This window comes from Uloborus diversus, unplaced genomic scaffold, assembly GCF_026930045.1.
Source record: "Uloborus diversus isolate 005 unplaced genomic scaffold, Udiv.v.3.1 scaffold_14, whole genome shotgun sequence".
NCBI lineage: Eukaryota > Metazoa > Arthropoda > Arachnida > Araneae > Uloboridae > Uloborus > Uloborus diversus.
The window spans coordinates 1,977,790-2,001,910 of record NW_026558098.1 but is presented as its reverse complement, the minus strand read 5'-3'; the positions used below and the strand labels follow the sequence as shown (position 1 = coordinate 2,001,910).

The following is a 24,121-nucleotide window of genomic DNA, read 5'->3' as shown; positions in this document are numbered from 1 at the left end:
GGTTGCCGGCGATAACGCTTTAAAATTGGATTACCGTGTTACGATCGGAATAAAAAAATTTTCCCTCTTATTATCTTCTTTACTAATAATAAAGCAGAAAGTCTCTCTGACCGGAGGATGTCTGGATGTCTGTAGGATATCTGTAGGATGTCCGTAGGATGTCTGTGACGCGCATAGCGCTTAAACCGTTCGGCCGATTTTCATGAAATTTGGCACAAAGTTAGTATGTAGCATGGGAGTGTGCACCTCGAAGCGATTTTTCGAAAATTCGATGTGGTTCTTTTTCTATTTCAATTTTAAGAAAAAAAACTATGATAAAATACGAAATTATCATAACGTGGAACTGTAACGTGGGTACAAGCCAATTGACGAGAAAATTCACCATACCTTATTTGTAAATATACAGGCGAACCAAAAAACCTTTTAATTTTTCTATTACGGGCAAAGCCGTGCGGGTTCCACTAGTTACTAATAATAAAGCTGAAAGTCGTCTGTCCGGAGGATGTCTGGATGTCTGTGACGCGCATAGCGCCTAAACCGTTCGGCCGATTTTCATGAAATTTGGCACAAAGTTAGTTTGTAGCATGGGGGTGTGTACCTCGAAGCGATTTTTCAAAAATTCGATGTGGTTCTTTTTTTATTCCAATTTTAAGAAAAAAACTATCATAAATTACGAAATTATCATAACGTGGAACCGTAACATGGGCACAAGCCAATTGGCGAGATACGAAATGATAACGTGGAACCGTAAGATGGGTACAAGCCAACTGGCGAGAAAATTCACCATATATTATTTGTAAATATACAGGCGAACCAAAAGACCTTTTAATTTTTCTATTACGGGCAAAGCCGTGCGGGTGCCACTAGTGATAATATAAAAGATGAAGCTACAGTTATGAGTTGTGCTCTTTTCGATACGACAGCTCGGATGGAAATGATTGAGCTGGCGGCGTATTTTATTTAATCTCATTAGGTTTTTTTCGTTTTTTATTTCCTTTTTAATAAAAAACATTTCTGTTCAGTATATTTCGCAAACCGTTTGTTCAACGTAATATCAATGGTTTACGTTTAATTAGAATTATGAATCGTGTTGATACCTCCATTGGTTAATTTTTAATTGTTGCATTACGATGCTTTTTTAACCAACACGCATTCACTTTTCAGGGCCCACGAGAGGCCATATCAGCCTTGTCAGAATCTAGGGGCGCGGTCCTTAGAAGGGCCCCGCTCTTGAATACTTTTTAGGGGGATGGGATCCGGGGACCAATCTGACAATGGGTCCACCTTGACCTTCGGCGACCTTGTAGTTAATTTTCCTTTGTATTATAATCTTTACTAATAATAAAGCTGAAAGTCTCTCTGTCCGGAGGATGTCTGTGACGCGCATAGCGCCTAGACCGTTGGGCCGATTTTCATGAAATTTGACACAGAGTTAGTTTGTAGCATGGGGGTGTGCACCTCGAAGCGATGTTTCGAAAATTCGATGTGGTTCTTTTTCTATTCCAATTTTAAGAAAAAAAATATCATAAATTACGAAATCATCATAACGTGGAACCGTAATATGGGCACAAGCCAATTGGCGAGATACGAAATTATCATAACGTGGGTACAAGTCAACTGGCGAGAAAATTCACCATACATTATTTGTAAATATACAGGCGAACCAAAAGACCTTTTAAATTTCTATTACGGGCAAAGCCGTGTGGGTACCACTAGTTATTACTAATAATAAAGCTGAAAGTCTCTCTGTCCGGAGGATGTCTGTAGGATGTCTGTGATGCGCATAGCGCCTAGACCGTTGGGCCGATTTTCATGAAATTTGGCACAAAGTTAGTTTGTAGCATGGGGGTGTGCACCTCGAAGCGATTTTTCGAAAATTCGATGTGGTTCTTTTTCTATTCCAATTTTAAGAACAAAACTATGATAAATTACGAAATTATCATAACGTGGAACCGTAACATGGGCACAAGCCAATTGGCGAGATACGAAATTATCATAACGTGGAACCGTAACGTGGGTACAAGCCAATTGGCGAGAAAATTCACCATACATTATTTGTAAATATACAGGTGAACCAAAAGACCTTTTAATTTTTCTACTACAGGCAAAGCCGTGCGGGTGCCACTAGTTAAAAATAAAATGACTCATTGAAGAATGCAGTTAATTTCATGAAATTTCAAGCCCTCATCCATCGTACAGAACTATAAAAAGTTATGTATGTTTGAGTCAGTATTTCAATTTCTCCGTAATCATGTCCCGTATTTCTGTTTCAACCGATATATCGGACGAATAGAAATCTAAATATTGTTACCGTGGTAATAGTTATGTATCGATATATGACGATATATCGGTACATCACCCAGCCCTACCAAACAGTTAATGGCTTCGTTCAAAAGTAGAAACAATTTTCGCCCGTCGTACCTTTGACGGGCGACTTCCTAGTATGTTTATAACAGGGTTCGTATTCAATTTCAGAAATAAAAGGAAGGAGTTTTGGAGGAGTTTTGAAGGAGTACTAATGAGCTGTCTCTCATTATAGATAATGTCACACTTTTTTCAGCATATTTGACCCCCTTCCCCCTTTATCACTTAGTGTCACACTTCACTCTAGTGTGTTCTCTTGTCACACACGTCATACTTTCTACAAACAATAACTGTGATAAATAAATACCTTTGTGCTGAACAGTAAAGTAAGACAAAACAACGTAAGTAGAAGCACAAATTTGTAAATTACAGCAGACACGTGTTTCGGCGTTACAGGGAACGCCTTTTTCAATGCAAAAAATAATGAGCTTATGGATGAAAAGACATCCGACAAAAGCCAAGAGCAGATAAGCATGCAGCGTAAAAGATAAACTGACAATTTCTTTTCTTTTTGTTTAAGCTTCGGCTTAATCTTTGTCCAATTGAATTCTTTCTTTCTGGGTTCGTACCTAAGAGAAAGCTCTTGGCCTTTGCTTGCATTCCTATTGGTTCCTGATCGGTTTATAACTTTGCCATTGGTGTTTGGCTAATCCGCTGTTTTTATCTTTTAAGCTGCATGCTTATCTGCTCTTGGCTTTTGTCGGATGTCTTTTCATCCATAAGCTCATTATTTTTTGCATTGAAAAAGGCGTTCCCTGTAACGCCGAAACACGTGTCTGCTGTAATTTACAAATTTGTGCTTCTTCTAACGTTGTTTTGTCTTACTTTAATAACTGTGATGTCACATTTTCTCACCCTCTCTCTTCCATTAGTCACAATTTAATGAACCTGTCTCCCCCTCAAGGCATGACATCCCTTGTAGAAGACCCTTTTTACAATATCATAATTGCTATTTACTAAACAAATATTTTTTTGACACAATCACTTAATATAGTACATCTACTTATGCAGTTTTAAAGATTTAAATAATAATTAAACAATTTGACTTTTGCTGCCGAGAGTGTGGTGGAAGAAAAAACCATAATCATAAAGCACCATTTAAGCATGTTTTACTTCACTTATGAAACACCTTCATCATCTAATACTATTTTCACCTTCAACTTTTATGACTTAACTATGATCAATTAGTAAATGACATAAAAAAATAAATGCACGAAATTACTACATTAAAACCTCCCTTGTGACGAAGTTGGTTGTCGATCAAAGTACTATCAGTTACTGTCATAGAGGAAGATTATGTAGTCTTCTTTACTAATAGCTAGTTGCACCCGCACGGCTTCGCCCGTAATAGAAAAATTAAAGGTCTTTTGGTTCGCTTGTATATTTACAAATAATGTATGGTGAATTTTCTCGCCAATTGGCTTGTACCGACGTTACGGTTCCACGCTATGATCATTTCGTATCTCGCCAATTGGCTCGTGCCCATGTTACGGTTCCACGTTATGATAATTTCGTAATTTATAATAGTTTTTTTCTTAAAATTGGAATAGAAAAAGAACCACATCGAATTTTCGAAAAAATCGCTTCGAGGTGCACACCCCCATGCTACATACTAACTTTGTGCCAAATTTCATGAAAATCGGCCGAACGGTTTAGGCGCTATGCGCGTCACAGACATCCTACAGATATCCTACAAACATCCTACAGACATCCTGGATGTCTGGATGTCTGTGACGCGCATAGCGCCTAGACCGTTCGGCCGATTTTCATGAAATTTGGCACAAAGTGAGTTTGTAGCATGGGGGTGTGCACCTCGAAGCGATTTTTCGAAAATTCGATGTGGTTCTTTTTTTATTCCAATTTTAAGAAAAAAAGTATCATAAATTACGAAATTATCGTAACGTGGAACCGTAACATGGGCACAAGCCAATTGGCGAGAAAATTCACCATACATTACTTGTTAATATACAGGCGAACCAAAAGACCTTTAATTTTTTCTATTACGGGCGAAGCCGTGCGGGTAGCACTAGTGAACTAAAAAAGAAGGAGTTCAAACCAAAATGAAGGAGTTTGAAGGGCCCCTTCAAAAAAATTTCCTACGTGAAGGAGTTTCGGAGGAGTTTTGAAGGAGCGTACGAACAGTGTTTAACGAAGAAACAAGGACAGGTTTGTAATAAAGCAACAAGAAAACGTTTAATAGAGTCATTCAATCCAAAAACAAGGCAGTGACAAACAACGTATGGCACAGAGTCAGTCGTAGCTCCGATGGAAGCTTTTCGCAAGTCCAAGTGGTCTCGCTCATGTGATGACGGTGGGGGCATCCCGCCCCGTGAATTCCTTGATTCTGCACACCTGCAGTGCGATGGAGATCAGAGGCTGTAGAACCTCCTAGTGAAAAGAAAGAGAAATGGAAATTTGAAGGAAGTGGTTGTGGAATCAATAGTAGAGACGTACCGAGTAGCACTTTGGCCGAGTAGCCGAGTACCGAGTACTCGGCCTTTTACTACTCGGCCTAGTACCGAGTTACCGAATAACTCGGCCTTTCACTACTCGGCCGAGTTTCCCAGTACCAATTATGCTGAAAGAAGGACCACCGACACACACCGATGAATTTTGAACTTATTGAAATAGTAGTATAGACCTCCTTGTCCATATAATAGTTTTTGAACTAAATTCCTGCGGAAATTTAACTACAAAATTTTGCAAAAATAATATTTTTTAAATTAAAAATGAATAAATAAAAGGTATGACTTATCAAGTTGGAATTAAAACAAATTATACAAATTTATTCATTATAGGTCTAGTTCGCTAAACATAAATAATTTTTAAAAGCAAAAAAACCAATGTGCAGGAACACTGCAGACACGTTTTTCTGTGTTACAAGGATCGTCTTTTCAGTGCATAACATGTGAACTAAAGACTGTAAAGGCATACGACAAAAAATTCGACTTTTGCCGGATGCCTTTAAATCGACGAGCTCACATTTTGTGCATTGAAAAAGAAATTCCTCGTAACGCCAAAACACGTGTCTGCAGTGTTCCTGCACTGTGCTTCTAACGTTGTTTTATTTCCTTTTATTTTTAAAGCTAAGGTATTTTTATATATCTTATAACTAATTTTAGTTTGTAGCAAAAATTCCATATTTGCATAATTTTCAACAAAAAAGTTTTATTAACTTTCGAGACATTCGAACCAAGATTTATTTCATTGAAGTATTTCAAACTTCATTATTCTCAAAATTTAAATTTGAATTGTAAATAGTTGCAGAAAATTATATATGCTTGAGCTTTTTTGTAAATTTCAATGTATTCAATTTTTTTGCAACTACTCGGTATTGGCCGAGTATCTGATCAAAATTTGGCCGAGTACCGAGTACTCGGTATATTGGCCGAGTAGACCGAGTACCGAGTAGTTACCGAGTACTCGGTACTTCTCTAATCAATAGGGAAGTTTTCGATTTTTCAATTTTATTTTTATATGATAGAGTCAGTGGTGATTGTGAGTTCATCAAAAAATACCTGAAAGTTTCAAAGTGAGAACGGGGGGAGGGGGGGGGGGGGCTAATCTTTGGCCCCTATTATTTAAGTGCACCTTTACCATAGTATTAAATAGTTCTGGGTCAAAATATTGCGTGCACATTTAATTAAATTTTTAATGGGTTACAAAGTTACTTTTGAGCTGGTGTTATACATCATTTGTCCATCTTAAGGTTCTTGCAAGTATATTTGATGAGTATTATATAATTTTAAAAAAATGCGAAGGTAGGGAGATAAAGCATAACAAAAAAAAAAAAAAAACATAATTCCGGTATTTTCGGACATAAAAATACCGGAAATATGTCCGAAAATACCGGAAATTCGGTAAAATACCGAAACACAATCACCCCTGTAGAGTAACATGTAGAGAGCAGTGTCACTTTCTCTGGTCAGTGCTAATTCTGTATTAGCTTCCAGTTTGTTTGGCACTCTTGGCTTCCTTAAGAGGTTTTCCATCTCCAGCTCAGTCACTTTCCTATGCCGAGCTGATGGGTGCTAATAAGCACGAAACTGCAGTCCTCGGCTGGAAATGACTGAGCTGGCGGTGTATTTCTTGGATACGATAAGTGTTTTTTTTTAAATTAATTTTTAGAGTTCAAGCTATTGTGACGTCAAATGGCACAGGAAGTGACGTCACGCGCTCTTCCGCCGCGGGAGAAGCCGAAAGACGTGCAGTTGGCTTCGAAGACGAAACGTAAGGCTTACCTCCTCGCGTTTCTGGAACATTAAACCTCTCATCCTCTCGGAAATATTCGTATACCATCATTGATGTTACTTGAGGAAGATTATTAGATTGTGCTTTAACGAATCCGGCCTCCATAGTGTGTTCGAAAGGATTTTTGAATTTCTAAAAAATAAAAATATCAGCGCGCTCAAAATGTCCCTAGCGAAAACAAGGGATCTTCGGCGGAAGGTTGCCCATTCGCGCCCTGTGACGTAAGCTCGTGACGTTTCAGAAGAGCGCACTTTTGCGCGTGGATTTTTAAAAAATCATTAAAAATCAACCACGGTGTTTTAAAATTCGGCGATGGTGAATTTTTTAGTTTTGAGGGTCAATTAACAATGTCCAATAGTCAAAATAGGAACATTTAATAGGTTGCAACTTCCCTATTCAGGACTCTTTTACCCAAAAATCAGTACAAGGAAGAGAGATGGAAATTGAAGTTAGTGGACGCGTGTGTGGTAAAGGAAGCATGGCGCAAAATGGAAACGACATGTTTAGGCACAGGTCTCAGTAAACAGGCTTGCAGGGCCTGATTACTGAATACGTCAACTAGGCCGACTTTTAGGAGCCTCAAAACGTGTAAAATTATAGTCTAAAATCTATTTCTAGTCGCTTATTAAAAAAAAGGGAAGGAAATTAAGTTTCCTCCATTATTTATTGAGCAATCACGATTGCTTATTGCTTTCATTTGACTGTTTTTGACGTTCCTTTGATTTTTCCCACCAGCACCCTCCGCAGCATCACCGTCGACCGGCTCCTCACGATGCTGCACCTCTAGCGAAAACCGTCTCCAGGTTTCGTCAATATCCTACACTTACACGTATACATACACGAACCTACACACATATACATATATACAGCTACACACACATACATACACCTACACACATACACACTCACATACACACAACTACCCACACACTCATGCCTGCACACAGACACAAACACATATACCTACACACACATATCCCCCACACACACCAACACACATACACACAACTACCCACATACTCATGCCGGCACACAGTCACAAACACACAAGCCTACACACACACAAACACTCACGCTTACATACACACACACTCGTGATTGCGAAAAACATAATTTAAATTCAAGATGACAAAATTCAAATTAATTTCTTTTATTTTTTCTTCTTCTTACTTTAGTTGTGGAAATGTCTGCACACCAGCAAATATTTTAAACGAGTCAGGAGTGCCCATCCCTCCCAAAGCTCAATGGTGCAAATTCCCCCCCCCCCCCCAATTTTTCTCAACCCTCTTTCTCTTTTTATTTTTTACTTTTAGCTCTCTTTTTTATTTTATATATTTTTAAAAATATTTTTTATTAATTTATTTTTTAAAAAATAGTTTTTGTTTATTTATTTTTAAAAAATATTTTTTATTTATTTATTTTTTAAAAATATTTTTTGATTATTTATTTTTAAAAATATTTTTAAATTATTTATTTATTTTTAATTGTTATTAATATTTTATTAGAAAAGTTCTGTGCTACACCAATAACACACACGCCAACTAAATAAATAAACGAAATAACTATAAACAGAATAAAATAAAATACAAAATAATTTGACTTAAAAATAAATCGATAAATAAATTTAAATAAATAAATTTTAAAAAAAATTTAAATCCCCCCCCCCCAAAAAAAAAACTTTGATGGCGCAACTTGCGCAATAATCCCCCCCCCCCCGTCCTGTGGGCACCCCTGAAACGAGTGATTGAGCACCACACTACCCTTGAAGTGAGCACTCCTTGTTGATTGTGAATGTTTTGTGCTCACAAGGTATGACTATGTTACGGATAAAGTAAGAATAACGGGTAAACCTATCTTTAACCGGTTAAAGCGTTGATTAGCAACGCCTTGCGGCTAAAGCCCAAAAAAACTCCTCATGTTTCCCGCTTTAAGGGGGCCACAGTACCTTTCAAACATTTTTTTAAAATTTAAGTAAATTTTATATTTTTTTGAAACCAAAACATGCATACTTATTTCTTAATCAATAAATTTATCTTCAAAATTTAAAAATATTGCCTACTTTTTTTTAAAAAATTCAAAAAAAATGATGAAAAATTCAATTTTTTGAAATTTCTAAGGCTTTTTTATTTTTGCACTAATTAAAAAATTTTTTTTTTGCTAAACGATCACTATAATCATCTTTAAAAATCTGTGCATTCATTTGCTTATGAGTTTATTAGAAAATTTTTTGTGATTATTATGTAAAAAATCAAAGTTTTTTTTTTTAAATTGGTTTTTAAAAGTTGAACAATCTCTAAACATTTCAGTAATTTATAAAATGCTTATCCAATGTACACTTTTGTGAAATATGTTATCCCAATTGCAGAAAGTATTACTTTTAAGCTGTATTTTTAATAGAAAAAAATCCTTAGGGACTCTAATGACATGAAAACAGAAAAATACCATCATCGAGAAAAAGCAGTTTAAAGTTTTTCTTTTGCCATAAGAACACATAGCGAGCATGGCCTAAAACCAATCCTAACTTTTTAAATATTTGAACTAAAGCAATGAAACTTTTCCCCTGTGTTCAGAATAGTTTTTAGTTTTGAAATAAGCAAAAAAAAATTTTTTTTTTTTTTTTTATCATTTCATCATTTTTGAGGTACTGTAACCAATTTTAAACGGCTAGAACTGGGACTAACCAACCCCAGTCGGTTCAAGTCCGAAGTTACGTTGTACATTTTTATGAAGCAATTTTTTACAGGTGTAGGTAGTACACAAATTAAAGTAAACCGTAAATAAAGATATTAAGTTATCATTAAAAATAAAAATCAAAAGTAATCAATGAATAAGGACATTAAGTTATGAAACATAAGGTTTTTTTTTTATAGGTGTAGGTACAGGTAGTACACAAATAAAAGTAAACCGTAAATAAAGATATTAAGTTATCAATCAAAATAAAAAAAAATAAAAGTAAATCAATGGATAAGGACATTAAGTTATGAAACATTAAGTTTTTTATAGGTGTAGATACAGGTAGTATACAAATAAAAGTAAACCTTCAATAAAGATATTAAGTCATCAATAAAGATAAAAATTTAAAGTAATCAATGAATAAGGACATTAAGTTATGAAACATAAGGTTTTTTTTTTATAGGTGTAGGTACAGGTAGTACACAAATAAAAGTAAACCGTAAATAAAGATATTAAGTTATCAATCAAAATAAAAAAAAATAAAAGTAAATCAATGGATAAGGACATTAAGTTATGAAACATTAAGTTTTTTATAGGTGTAGATACAGGTAGTATACAAATAAAAGTAAACCTTCAATAAAGATATTAAGTCATCAATAAAGATAAAAATTTAAAGTAATCAATGAATAAGGACATTAAGTTATGAAACATAAGGTTTTTTTTTTTATAGGTGTAGGTACAGGTAGTACACAAATAAAAGTAAACCGTAAATAAAGATATTAAGTTATCAATCAAAATAAAAAAAAATAAAAGTAAATCAATGGATAAGGACATTAAGTTATGAAACATTAAGTTTTTTATAGGTGTAGATACAGGTAGTATACAAATAAAAGTAAACCTTCAATAAAGATATTAAGTCATCAATAAAGATAAAAATTTAAAGTAATCAATGAATAAGGACATTAAGTTATGAAACATAAGGTTTTTTTTATAGGTATAGGTACAGGTAGTACACAAATAAAAGTAAACCGTAAATAAAGATATTAAGTCATCAATAAAAATAAAAATTTAAAGTAAATCAATGAATAAGGACATTAAGTTATTAATAAAAATACAAATTAAAATAATCATTAGTATTTTTAACTTCTATGTGGGGATACGCTGTGTACATTCAGATTGAAAAACAGTTCTCTCCCGGCTACCGTATTTTCCTGCGTATAATCCGCGGATTATCTGCTAAAAAAGGCAAAGTTTATGAGGTGCGGATTGTACGTGGCCGCGGATTATCTGTGATTTTTCCCCCTTAACACCAACGCATTAAACCTCAATATTTTTACAGTAGGATTCACCGATCGAGACAGTACGCCGGCTGAATGTTGTTTATTTTACGAAGCATGCACGTTCTTCAACGCTGCCTGCCTGTATGTCGGTTATTTTACGTTGCTTGAATGTTCCTCTTGGCGATTCAGTTCATGTAAAATAAGCAAGATTACAGTGAAATAGGTAGCCATTTGCACAGGATTAGACCGTTTGCTCCTTTGTTTTGACTTTGTTTTTCGAGTAATTAGCGTACTATAATCAAGATTTCAAGAAGAAATTATTATATTTTAAATTATATTTCAGATTAATTTTGATTATGCCTTCAAAGTAATTACTTTTTTTTAGTTTAGTTGCTCTGTTGCTCAAATGGGGTCTAAGGACCTTTAAACTTCAAAATTTTCGATTTTCTGGAAAAAATATATGTTATGCACAGTTTAATTCTGAACAATTTGATACCTTATTTATTACTATACGCCAAAAACTTTTCGAGTTATTGTAAAAATGCCTAAACTTTCCCCGTAGAGATTTATGTTAACAGCAGCTGTTTAAGCCTCTTTTTCTCAGGTGCCGGTTTCTTCGGTTTTCTCGTTTTGCGCGCATGATATCTCAGAAAGTTTCTTATATATGTCCGTAAAACTTTTAATGTATGTTTATCTGGTTTATATTTATGACCTGAACCTAAATTTATTTATTTTTTTAAAATTATTTATTTTTTTGAAATTTGGTAAGTTAATATCGAAAATTTCCAAAATTTTGGGTAAAAAAATATTTATTTTTAAATATTAATTTTAATTTTTTAGTTGAAATTTAGGTTCAGATCGTTAAGATGTATCAGACAAACATGCATGAAAAGTTTTACGGAAATATATAACAAACTTTCTGAAATATCATGCGCGCAAAACGAGAAAACCGAAGAAACCGGCACCTGAGAAAAAGAGGATTAAACAGCTGCTGTTAACATAAATCTCTACGGGGAAAGTTTACGCATTTTTACAATAACTCGAAAACTTTTTGGCGTATGGTAATAAATTAGGTATCAAATTGTTCAGAATAAAATTATGCATAACATATATTTTTTCCAGAAAATCGAAAATTCTGAAGATTAAAGGTCCTTAGACCCCTTATCCAAACTTTATCTTTTTACATCATATTATCCGCGGATTATACACCGCTGCGGATTCTACAAAGCTTTTTTTTTTTTCTTCAGGCCGATTTTAGGACCTGCGGATTATAGGCCACCCGCGGATAATACGCAGGAAATATAAAAGAAGGAAGGAAAGAAGGAAGCAGCGACCTGTGCGGGCAGCAGTATCTTGTCATGGTCCTTCTCGTAGCTGTCGATGTAGACTCGGACCGTGGCTCCGCTGCTTCCGGTTCCGCTCAGCCTCAGCACGATCCGAGACCCGTCCGCGAACAGGATGCGGATGCCCTGCAAGAGACACACACGCACCACTTTCAACCAGGGTTCGAAAATATCGTGATATTTCCGAAAATATTCGATATTTTGATATATATCGATATTTTCAATCAGCACAAGCAAAAGCCTTTAGTAAATGCATCCTCAAATCACTCTTTATTTTCTTACATTGTTATTATAATTTGTAGACTTAAAAAAAAAATGAAAAAAAGAAAAATTAATTTGAATTTTGACATCTTGAATTCAAATTATGTTTTTCGCAATCACAAGTCTGTGTGTGTAGGCGTGTGTGTTTGTGTGTGGGGGTATGTGTGTTTGTGTGTAAGGGTATGTGTATGAGTGTGCAGGCATGAATGTGTGGGTGTGTGTATGTGTGTGTATGTGTGGGTGTCTGTATGTATGCGTGTGTATGTGTGTGTAGGTGTATGTGTGCGTGCGTGTATGTGTGTAATTATGTATGTATGCGCGAGTGTGTAGGACGTGGATGCAACCTGGAGACGGCTTTCGCTAGAGGTGCAGCATCGTGAGGAGCCGGTCGACGGTGATGGTGCGGAGGGTGGCGGTGGGAAAAATCAAAGGAACGCCAAAAACAGTCAAGTGAGAACAATAAGCAATCGTGATTGCTCAAAAAAAAAAAAAGAACCGACTTCAAAATAGCTCTAAAAAGTGAAAAACAATTTTATTCTTTAAACACCATCGATAATACTTTCAAAAATAATTTTTGAAGTTGGCGCAAAAACAAAAAGTAAAATCCAGCGTAACATATTTTTTTCAGAAAATCATCCAAAAGTTAGGAACGAAACATTTAAATCGTTACTCAAATATGCTGTAATCAATTCATAATGTATGTGGTAGTGAAGAAACTAGGCCTGGTAAAATTTGCAGTTGTAGTTGAGTTATGGCTGTGAATGATCTTATTATCGTTTTTGTGCCAACTTCAAAAATTATGTATAAAAGTATTATCGATGGTGTTTAAAGAACAAAATTATATTTCACTTTTTAGAGCAATTTTGAAGTCGGTTCTATTTTTTTTTAAAAATTTATATATGATTGGTTTGTTTCAAAAACAATGAGTGAACCAAGCCAATTCTTTTAAATGTGGATACTCATTATCACATACCAATCCTCTAAACTTGGTCACTTTAAAAAAATCATCGACTTTGAGACCGTTTAACCACTACAGCCAAGAGAAACCAATGCTTATACTGTGGTGAGTAGTTAATCATCTTACTTATTTCCGAGGGTTACTCACGGCTTTAGCAGATATCCGGCCCAAACAAGGCAAAAAAAAGTTTTAAAAGTTGCATTTTCAATTGACTTTTGCCTTAAAAGCCATGAGTAAGTCACCAAAATATTTATGCTAGAATGTACCAAGCATCAAGTAGTATCCACGTTTAAAAGAATTGGCTTGGTTCACTCATTGCTTTTGAAGCAAAGTAATCATATTTTTGCTCTTTTTTTTTCATGACCTTAAGCTTTGACCTCCACTCGAATGCCAACAAGTCAAATTAGAAAGGAAAGAAGTTTCACTCTTTCATATCACAATACTAGTAAAATGACCTGAAAATTTCAGAAATAGTGAAGCTGTCAACTATCAGGCCCTTATTCACTTTGTCCAGCTTAAAAAAAAAAAAAAAAAAAAAAAAAAAAAAAAAAAAAAAAAGACTCTTAAAACGTAATAATTATTGAACTATTGACAATACAACGATGCGATTCACACAGAGAAGCTCCGAAACATGGAGGGTTTCAGTTTAGAATGAAACGTATTTTTCGTTTTAGTTGTATTTTTGACCAAACGATGGCGTTGGAGTTCAGCGATTGAAATAATATCGTAACGCAGCTCGTTTTGGTCAATATAAGTGTTTTAATACGACCACTATTCACTGTGTTTCTCATCATTGAGATGGAAACCACCTTGCACAGAGCAATATACCGATAGAGTGGTTCCCAAGTCCAGAGACTGCAGTTTCATCTTTGCTTTGGACTCTTTCGTCTGGAATAGGGAATCATCTCGTTGAAGCTGAGAGTGTCAACAAACTGGTAGCTAACCAGCGAGAGTCCGCAGCAATGGTGCGATTCAACTCTTCAATCAACCGCAATCTTTGGATGTCGAGCTGTCAGAATATTACATGTAGTTCTGCCCTAGCCCTGTCTTAGAGACGGAAACTAACAGTTTAATACCGTGCACAGTGTTAAAAAGCTTTTTAGAGGGCATCAAGTCACATGGTGGCGTATCTCTTCTTTGAAACAAAAAAGTAGGCCGATCTCTATACACACGCAAATTTAAATGGTCCCACAACCAAAAGTCACAAGGCGTAAGATCCGGGGAACATTCCTGCAGAAAGCTTCGACTAAGGATATGGCTGTCTTCTTGTCGCGTTTACTGCCTTCTTCATTTCCCACGAATTTGATGTTTTTGACTCTTCCACCGAGCACCACGAATGCCGACCCACACTGTACTTTTACAGGGAAATTAACAATAGCAAAAAACTGAAGAGTTGAGCGTCAAAAAAATGGATGTAAATTTGCGGTCGTCAAACTAAAATTTATCGTCGTTTGCGCATATTGGTCAATCATTCCTAACTAGGAAACTAAACGAGAATGTAATAATGACAAAAAATAAATAAATAAATAAATAAATAAATAAAAATATAATATATATATATATATATATATATATATATATTATAAAAATATTAAAAGAAATAAATAAAATAAATAAATAAATAGAAAAAAAATAAATAAATAAAAAAATAAATAAAATAAATAAAAATAATAAATAAAAAAAATTAAATTAAAATTTAAAATAAAAATAAATAAATAAATAAATCAAATAAAATAAAATAAACAAATAAGTGGCAATCAAAAGGGCATATTAAAATATACTTCTGGAAGCATAATTTATTTGCCATCGCGTCCCCGTTCTCGAAAGATATGGTCTTAAAGTCTCCCAAAATTTCGAGAAAAGTCGCCTAATTTAGCGAGCACCATGAGCAATGGAAGACGCCTTTCGCACATCTTGCAGTACAGATGGATGTTGGATGTCCTGGCCTGCCAAATGCAGAAGTTGAAATCGCGTGGTTCCATCCACTTCACGGCAAGTATTTTAAATTTGGCGCAAATCTTAAAATTTCGGCAGACTTTAAAACCTTACTTGCTCCACCGCCCGGCTTTGCACGGTCTACCTCGAAAATAAAAGTTATGTCAAGTGACGCTTGTTCAACAATCAGGCCTGAGCGAAAAGAAAAAAAGAAAAATTAATTTGAATTTTGACATCTTGAATTCAAATTATGTTTTTCGCAATCACGAATGTGTGTATGTAGGCGTGTGTGTTTGTGTGTGGGGGTATGTGTGTTTGTGTGTAGGGGTATGTGCATGTGTGTAGGGGGTATGTGTATGTGTGTAGGCATGTGTGTTTGGGTCTGTGTGCTGGCATAAGTGTGTGGGTAGTTGTGTGTATGAATGTGTGTGTGGGGGGGATGTGTATGTGTGTGTAGACATATGTGTTTGTGTCTGTATGCAGGCATGAATGTGTGGATAGTTGTGTGTATGTGTGTGTGTATGATTTTGTGTGTGTGTATGTGTAGGTGTCTCTATGTGTGTGTAGGTGTATGTGTGTGTGTAGTTGTGTATGTGTGCGTGTAGTTGCGTATGTATGCGCGTGTGTGTAGGACATGGACGCAACCTGGAGTCGGCCTTCGCTCTAGGAGCAGCATCGTGAGGAGCCGGTCGACGGTGATGGTGCGGAGGGTGGCGGTGGGGAAATAAAATGATAGCACGCCAAAAGCAGTCAAATGAAAGCAATAAGCAATCGTGATTGCTCAAAAAATCAGTAAAATTGTGCGGCAGATTCCGGAAAAGTAACCAAAAAGGGACCATTTTAAATATCCAGGGTACAGGAAAAACCTTTAAAACAAAAGCCGGAATTTCATTTATTCATATTTGAGAAAAGAAATGGCAACAGATCTTTCATCTCAATGATTTCCTTCACCCCCGCTACAAATTTTAATAAAAGCGTTGTTGCGGAAAGTTGAGATGAAGCACTGAATAATCATTTGAATGGAGGAAAGCCTTCGAAAAAATAGGGATTTTATGTCGAAATCTAAGTGTCATAATTAATATATATATAGTTTTCAATTGATATCTCCGCTATTATCGGAGGTAAATGTTAAATAGCCAAACATAAAGACGGGAAAATGACGAATCCATCGATACCTGGTTCGATGGTCAGTTCACTGGCGTTTGGAAGAAGTAACTCGGACATAGATACATAGGTACATACGCTCAGTTTTTAATTAATCGGTTAGCTGTACCCGACGCGTGTTGCTACGCCAACAAAAAAACACATCATTATACTGATTTTCATGACAATCGGTTGAACGGGGCAGAAGTTGCTACTCTGCAGTGCCACCTCGTGGCGAGTGGCTTCAATGAGCACATTATGCACCTTCTCCGTGGAAAAATACATATATATAGCAATTTTCATAATAATCGGTCCAGGTATCCAGTGAAGCCGTGACTCTACTCAAATTCTGTACTCACGCAGTTTGCGAGATCAATCCATCGCTAAAAATATCAAATAGAAAAAGTTTTAAATCCCCCGTTGCATGAAAAGCCATAAAACAATAAAGAAAGAATTTATCTGTTCAAACTCAAGAAAAATGGCAACAGCTAATTTCTTATCAATGAGATCGAATTAATTTCTGCAGCCGATCATTTTATTCGTATTTATCCAATGGATTGTGACTTAAATTGGAATAAAAAAGGAACTATCGATCGGATTTTTTTCGAACCGGTCTATGAACATTCCCGGCACCAAAAAATAACAAACGGTGAAAGTTTCAGCCAAATCTGCCGGGTAGTTTTTGAGTTCATGGATGACATACAGACAAACATTCATTTTTATATATATATAGATCTCGATAATGGGGGCACAAGGGCAAATACATTTTGCGTCAAAAATTTTTAACATGCTCTTTGTATTTGAACTGTACTTGAACCCACCTGTTTGGATGCGACGCTGGCGTCTACGGGGTCGACGTACTCGAAGTTGTCTATCTTGGCCACCGTGTAGGTCTTGCCCCCCGAGGAGAAGGACTTGTCCTTCATGGATCCGGAGGCTATGGCAGTCTCCAGCTCGGAGATCATCTGGTTGCAGGGGGCAGAGTCGCAGTTCTCGTAGTCGTACCTGCACACAAGCAATCCCTTCAGTGAGAGCCGCAAATGCAATAGCACAGAGTAGTCCGAAAGTGGACATGCCCCCCCCCACCCCATGTAAGTTATTGCTTAATTGAAACGCGATAGCTTTGTGCAAGGTAAATTAAGGAGTCTAAGGACCCTTAACCTTCAAAATTTTCGACTTTCTGGAAAAAATATATTGTAACGGATCCGGCGAGACTTCCAACTTTCTTGAAAGGACGACACAGTTCTTGATAAAAACACAGGAGCTTTATTTACACTATGTACAGGAGAAATCGTTACCAACTGCTAAATTAATCATCAGCAATTAAACAAATATCACATCACACCGTAAACTCAACGGTTACACACGTATTTACTTCCAAATACGAAAACAACACAGCGAAATGCCTCGCAATAAACAGAGCTAATACACTCAGTACAAATTCTCAATCGAAACTCAACTTTTTATCACGCGGAACGCCTTTATAAACATCGAAAGAAATCTCAAATATTCCAAACGCTTCTGGAAAATAGTAGACCGTTATCAAATTTTATCAATGAACAAAAAAGAAATAAGGGGGTCGTATACTTTAGCCGAATGAATTGGGGTTGTATTTTCATTACGGGAAACTATTTACAGGTTACGTTACTACAATAATTACTATTTACAGAATTTGTAACAATATGTTATGCATATTTTAATTCTGAACAATTTGATACCTTATTTATTACCATACGCCAAAAACTTTTCAAGTTATTGCAAAAATGCGTAAACTTTCCCCATAGAGATTTATGTTAACAGCAGCTGTTTAAGCCTCTTTTTCTCAGGTGCCGGTTTCTTCGGTTTTCTCGTTTTGCGCGCATGATATCTCAAAAAGTTTCTTATATATTTCCGTAAATCTTGTCATACTTGTTTGTCTGGTTTATATTTATGACCTGAACCTAAATTTGTTTAATTTTTTTTAAATTATTTATTTATTTTTTGAAATTTTACAAGTCATAATCAAAATTTTCCAAAATTTTGGGTAAAAATATATATATTTTTTAATATTACCTTTCATTTTTAGTTAAAATTTAGGTTCAGATCATAAATATATACCAGACAAACATGTATAAAACGTTTTATGGAAATATATAAGAAACTTTCTGAGATATCGTGCGCGCAAAACGAGAAAACCGAAGAAACCGGTACCTGAGAAAAAGAGGCTTAAACAGCTGCTGTTAACATAAATCTCTAAGGGGAAAGTTTACGCATTTTTACAATAACTTGAAAAGTTTTTGGCGTATAGTCTTTACTAATAATAAAGCAGAAAGTCTCTCTGTCCGGAGGATGTCTGGATGTCTGTAGGATGTCTGTAGGATGTCCGTAGGATGTCTGTGACGCGCATAGCGCTTAAACCGTTCGGCCGATTTTCATGAAATTTGGCACAAAGTTAGTATGTAGCATGGGGGTGTGCACCTCGAAGCGATTTTTTGAAAATTCGATGTGGTTCTTTTTTTATTCCAATTTTAAGAAAAAAAGTATCATAAATTACGAAATTATCGTAACGTGGAACCGTAACATGGGCACAAGCCAATTGGCGAGATACGAAATTATCATAACGTGGAACCGTTACGTGGGCACAAGCCAATTGGCGAGGAAATTCACTACACATCATTTGTAAATATACAGGCGAACCAAAAGACCTTTTGATTTTTCTATTGCGGGCGAAGCCGTGCGGGTATCACTAGTAATAAATAAGGCATCAAATTGTTCAGAATTAAAATATGCATAACATATATTTTTTCCAGAAAGTCGAAAATTTTGAAGGTTAAGGGTCCTTAGACGCCTTAAATTCCCTCAAGCTTATTTCAAATTTTGGTTGCAACCAGTAATACAGAAAAATCATTTTCAAGCTATCCTTTTTGGCTGTTGATTATCATTCCTAGTCTTTTTAGCTTCAGTAAAAATCATTCAGGTTAAGTAGATTGATTTATTACTTTTCTCCTGATTACATTATCAACTATGTAGTCTTCATGAAATACACCGCCAGCTCAGTCATTTGCAGCCGAGGACTGCAGTTTCGTGCTTATTATCACTCGTCAGCCCGGCATAGGAAAGTGACTGAGCTGGAGACGGAAAACCTCTTAACCCTTTCAGAGGCGCGTCATTAATTTTTGAGACATCTTAAGAAAAAAACACCACAAATGGGTTTATTTGATCATCTAGACATAGATTTTTCAGTTAAAAAATTTTTTTTCAGAATTTTTTTCACTGTGGGTGGTGCCCCCATTTATTCACACTCCCCACCTGGGGAAGGACAAAAACATGTTTATGCATGTAAAAATGAATTTTAATATTTTCGAACAATATGATTGACTACCTCAGGAAAAAAGAAGAAAAATGATTCACTCTTTCAGCGCTAATTAAAAATTTTAAAATCTGAAAAAAATTGCAATTTTTGGGGTAAATGAAAAATGAAAAATTTGATGATTTGAACAAGAAATTGAGCCTATGATTTTTTTTTTTTTTTTTTTTGTTATTCTGCCATCTAATGTTGTTCATTGAACTTAAAAGAAGAGGACTCAAGCAATTTTGATTCAAAAAATTCGGAAAAAAGACAGAAAAAAATTCATAAATTAGTGGTTTCACAGCGCAACCACCGCCCCTGAAAGTGTTAAGGAAGCCAAGAGAATCAAACAAACTGGTAGCTAAAATAGAAATAGCACAAAGCAAGCTCAGTCACTTTCCTATGCCGGGCTGACGAGTACTCGAATAAGCACGAAACTGCAGTCCTCGGCTGGAAACGACTGAGCTGGCGGTGCATTTCATGTATTTCTGCTTTAGCCCTGGCTAATGGGCGGTAATTTACTGAATATATGTAGTCTTCATTTAATTTGATTCTCGTATAAACTAGAAACTGGGTTTCATACACGAAAATTGGCTCTGATTTTAATGTTTTAGGAGAGGTTAATGATAAACTAAGATTGTTTAAATGTAACAAAATTTCTGTCTGAGTTTTTTTCCCGGTAATTTGCTACTTCGATATATGGAGGTCCAACAACTAAAAAATCCAAATTCATTGCTTAGTAATACAGGTCTCATATCAGATTTTCAGTTGATCCCTAGGGAGAAAAAAAGATCAAAAACTGACCTTTATCACTTTTAGGGGCGGTGGTCGCGCTGTGAAACCACCAATTTATGAATTTTTTTCTCTTTTTTTCCCGAATGTTTTGAATCAAGATCGCCTGAGTCCCCTTCTTTTGAGTTCAATTAACAAAATGAGATGGCAGAATAACAAAAAAAAAAATTTTTTTTCGTAGGTTCTATTTCTTGTCCAAATCATCAAATTTTCAATTTTTCGTTTACCCCAAAACTGGAATTTTGTTTCAGATTTTAAAATTTTAAATTAGCGCTGAAAGAGTGAATCATTTTTCTTGATTTTACCTGAGGTACTCAATCATATTGTTCTAAATGATTCAAATTCATTTTTACATGTATAAACATGTTTTTGTCCTTCCCCAGGTGGGGGGTGTGAACTAATGGGGACACCACCCCCAGCGAAAAAGGTTGCCAAAAAAAATTTTTAACTGAAAAATCTATGTCTAGATGATCAAATAAACCTACTTGTGGTGTTTTTTCTTCATATTTCTCAAAAATTAATGATGCGCCCCTGAAAGGGTTATAGAAACTTATAAAGGTGAAACGTGCGGATGCACTGATAAAATTCAAGGGCGCCCATATAGGGGGGCAAGGGGGGGCTCGAGCCCCTCCTTTGAAATTAGAACTTCCTTGCTTATAGCACTTTTTTCTTTGTAAAAATGTAAAAACATTTCTTCTCCAGCCATTAATGAATAAATTATTAAAAATGTCAAATTTTAATGACTCTAATCTGTCCTGAAATCAGTTTCCATGGGGAAATTATTTTAGCCCCCCCCCTGCAACTTTGCATATGGGCGCCCATGATAAAATTTGTTCAAAAAGAGAGGGTGAAAAAAAAAACAATTATTCATTCCATGTTCGGACTACCCTATAATTTGACAAATTAGACAAGCGACCAAAATTGAATTATTAAAAATTTCGCTCACAGACACATAATGGTCGAAGCCGGGGTCTATGATAGAAATCTAGGCTTTAACGCACCAAAATATTTTGCCGACCCCCTTTCCAAAATTGAATATTTGGGGTTGGGGGGGGGGGGGAGAGAAAGAATGAAAATGCTATGTAACTGTAGGAAGGCTTATAAGCGTCTAAAATAAATATTTTTGATATAATAAAACAAAGTTTATTTTTCAATTCATTTTTGATTAAATTTCATCGGTAAGTTTTGCTATTCAATCGATGAATGTTTATCAAGTATCATTTATTCATCCAGGGGGAGTCAGTACCCTAAATACTTTCAAAAATTTGATTTCTTGATTTTTATATGTTTTGAAACTCCATTTCAATACCTTTTTAATGATACAAATTTCTTGATCGTGCTCATATTAGAAGTAAGTTAAAATAAGCTTTAAAAAAATTTAAACGCATGTTGATAAGGTATGATTGTCCCCTTTAAATTGCAATATCTCGAAATGGTATTTTTGAAACTAAATGTTCCTTTTCTCAGAAACTAAATTGTGTTAGGCTTTGAAATTTTTACCACCTATTCCATACATCTAACTGCATATACTGAAGTAAACTTTTTCTCATATTCGAAAATTATTTTTTAATAGAGCTGATTTTGTGTTACAAAATGGCATTTTTTGAAAAAAATACAGTGACTTACGCATTAGAATTTTTTTAAAAAAAAAACTAAGCTTCCTTTCTGTAAAATGTTACTTCAGTATAGAGAAAACAATTTACTTAAGGGGTCTAAGGACCCTTAACCTTCAAAAATTTCGACTTTGTGGAAAAAATATATGTTATGCATATTTTAATTCTGAACAATTTAATACCTTATTTATTACCGTACGCCAAAAACTTTTCAAGTTATTGTAAAAATGCGTAAACTTTCCCCATAGAGATTTATGTTAACAGCAGCTGTTTAAGCCTCTTTTTCTCAGGTGCCGGTTTCTTCGGTTTTCTCGTTTTGCGCGCATGATATCTCAGAAAGTTTCTTATATATTTCCGTAAATCTTGTCATACTTGTTTGTCTGGTTTATATTTATGATCTGAACCTAAATTTTAACTAAAAATGGAAATTAATGTTTAAAAAAAAATATTTTTTTGCCCAAAATTTTGGAAAATTTTAATTATGACTTATAAAATTTCAAAAAAATAAATAAATAATTAAAAAAAAAACAAATTTAGGTTCAGGTCATAAATATAAACCAAACAAACAAGTATGAAAAGTTTTACGGAAATATATAAGAAACTTTCTGAGATATCATGGGTGCAAAACGAGAAAAGCGAAGAAACCGGCACCTGAGAAAAAGAGGCTTAAACAGCTGCTGTTAACATAAATCTCTATGGGGAAAGTTTACGCATTTTTACAATAACTCGAAAAGTTTTTGGCGTATGGTAATAAATAAGGTATCAAATTGTTCAGAATTAAAATATGCATAACATGTATTTTTTCCAGAAAGTCGAACATTTTGAAGGTTAAGGGTCCTTAGACCCCTTAAGGTACAGAAAAAATTTCATAAATGTATCTTAAACAGATTTTCAGGAAAAGGTACATGAACCTGTGCAAATTAACATTAACGGTACAGAGGGTACTGACTCCCCTTGAAGTTTTAGCCATTAAATCATCAAGTCTATCAAACAAATTCCACTAAGAAATCAGTGTGGGACCTCTAAAGCACCAGGCAGTAATGCAATTGCCTCTTAACGACTTAGGCACTGCCTCCCAATCTATAAAAAAAAGAAAAGAAAAACGAGCTGACATCACATGACTTTCTTTTGCACCAATTTAATGTTATTTCCCCATTATTGGCAATTTTAAGACGATCTAATAGTTAACTCTCTAAATATCACCAACAGTGGCCAAAGTGAAACCAAATTAAAAAAAAATTAATTTGAATTTTGTCATCTTGAATTTAAATGATGTTTTTCGCAATCACGAGTGTGTGTGTATATGTATGCGTGTGTTTGTGTGTGGGGGGTATGTGTGTGAGTGTAGACATGTGTGTTTGTGTCTGTGTGCAGGCATGAGTGTGTGGGTAGTTGTGTGTAGGTGTGTGTGTGGGGGGTATGTGTATGTGTGTGTAGGCATTTGTGTCTGTGTGCAGGCATGAGTGGGTGGATAGTTGTGAGTATGTAGGTGTGTGTGTGTTTGTGTGTAGGTGTATATATGTGTTTGTAGGTGTATGTGTGTGTGTGTAGGTGTATATATGTATATGTGTGTAGGTGCGTGTATGTATGCGTGTAAGTGTAGGATATTGACGAAACCTGGAGACGGTTTTCGCTAGAGGTGCAGCATCGTGAGGAGCCCGTCGACGGTGATGGTGCGGAGGGTGGCGGTGGGAAAAATCAAAGGAACGTCAAAAACAGTCAAATGAAAGCAATAAGCAATCGTGATTGCTCAAAAAAAAAAAAAAAAAAAAAAAAAAAAACGCCAGATTTGTCGCCAAGTTGGCGAAAAAACTTGGCGACCAAAAGACTGGCGATATATCGCCAAGTGTCTGACAAATTATAACACCACTTGAGTTTACATCGAAATGAACAATGATTTCCCCTCAAAAAGGGGCAAAAGACCCCCTTAGAAACATCCGAATGCAACCAAAAGAGAAGGTGCACAACTAGACCCCACTAGGAGTCTACTTGCCAAATTTCAACTTTCTAGGACATACCGTTTTTGAGTTATGCGAGATACATACACACATACGTACATACGGACGTCACGAGAAAACTCGTTGTAATTAACTCGGGGATCGTCAAAATGGATATTTCGGGTGTCTGTAAGTTTCTAGGCATATATCCACGTGTGGTCGGGTCGAAAAAAAAACTCAACT

The 24,121-nt window shown here is 35.4% G+C and overlaps 1 protein-coding gene across 1 annotated transcript in view; it reads right to left on the bottom strand.

The window, feature by feature from the left end:
• Positions 1-4,537: 4,537 nt before the first annotated feature.
• The window catches only part of LOC129232776 (phosphoglucomutase-like), a 59,984-nt gene continuing 40,400 nt past the window's right edge, over positions 4,538-24,121 (bottom strand). The window contains 3 exon segments of the mRNA XM_054866879.1: positions 4,538-4,752; positions 11,903-12,037; positions 17,030-17,213. Coding sequence (XP_054722854.1) covers positions 4,663-4,752; positions 11,903-12,037; positions 17,030-17,213 — 409 coding nt within the window. The 3' untranslated portion in view covers positions 4,538-4,662.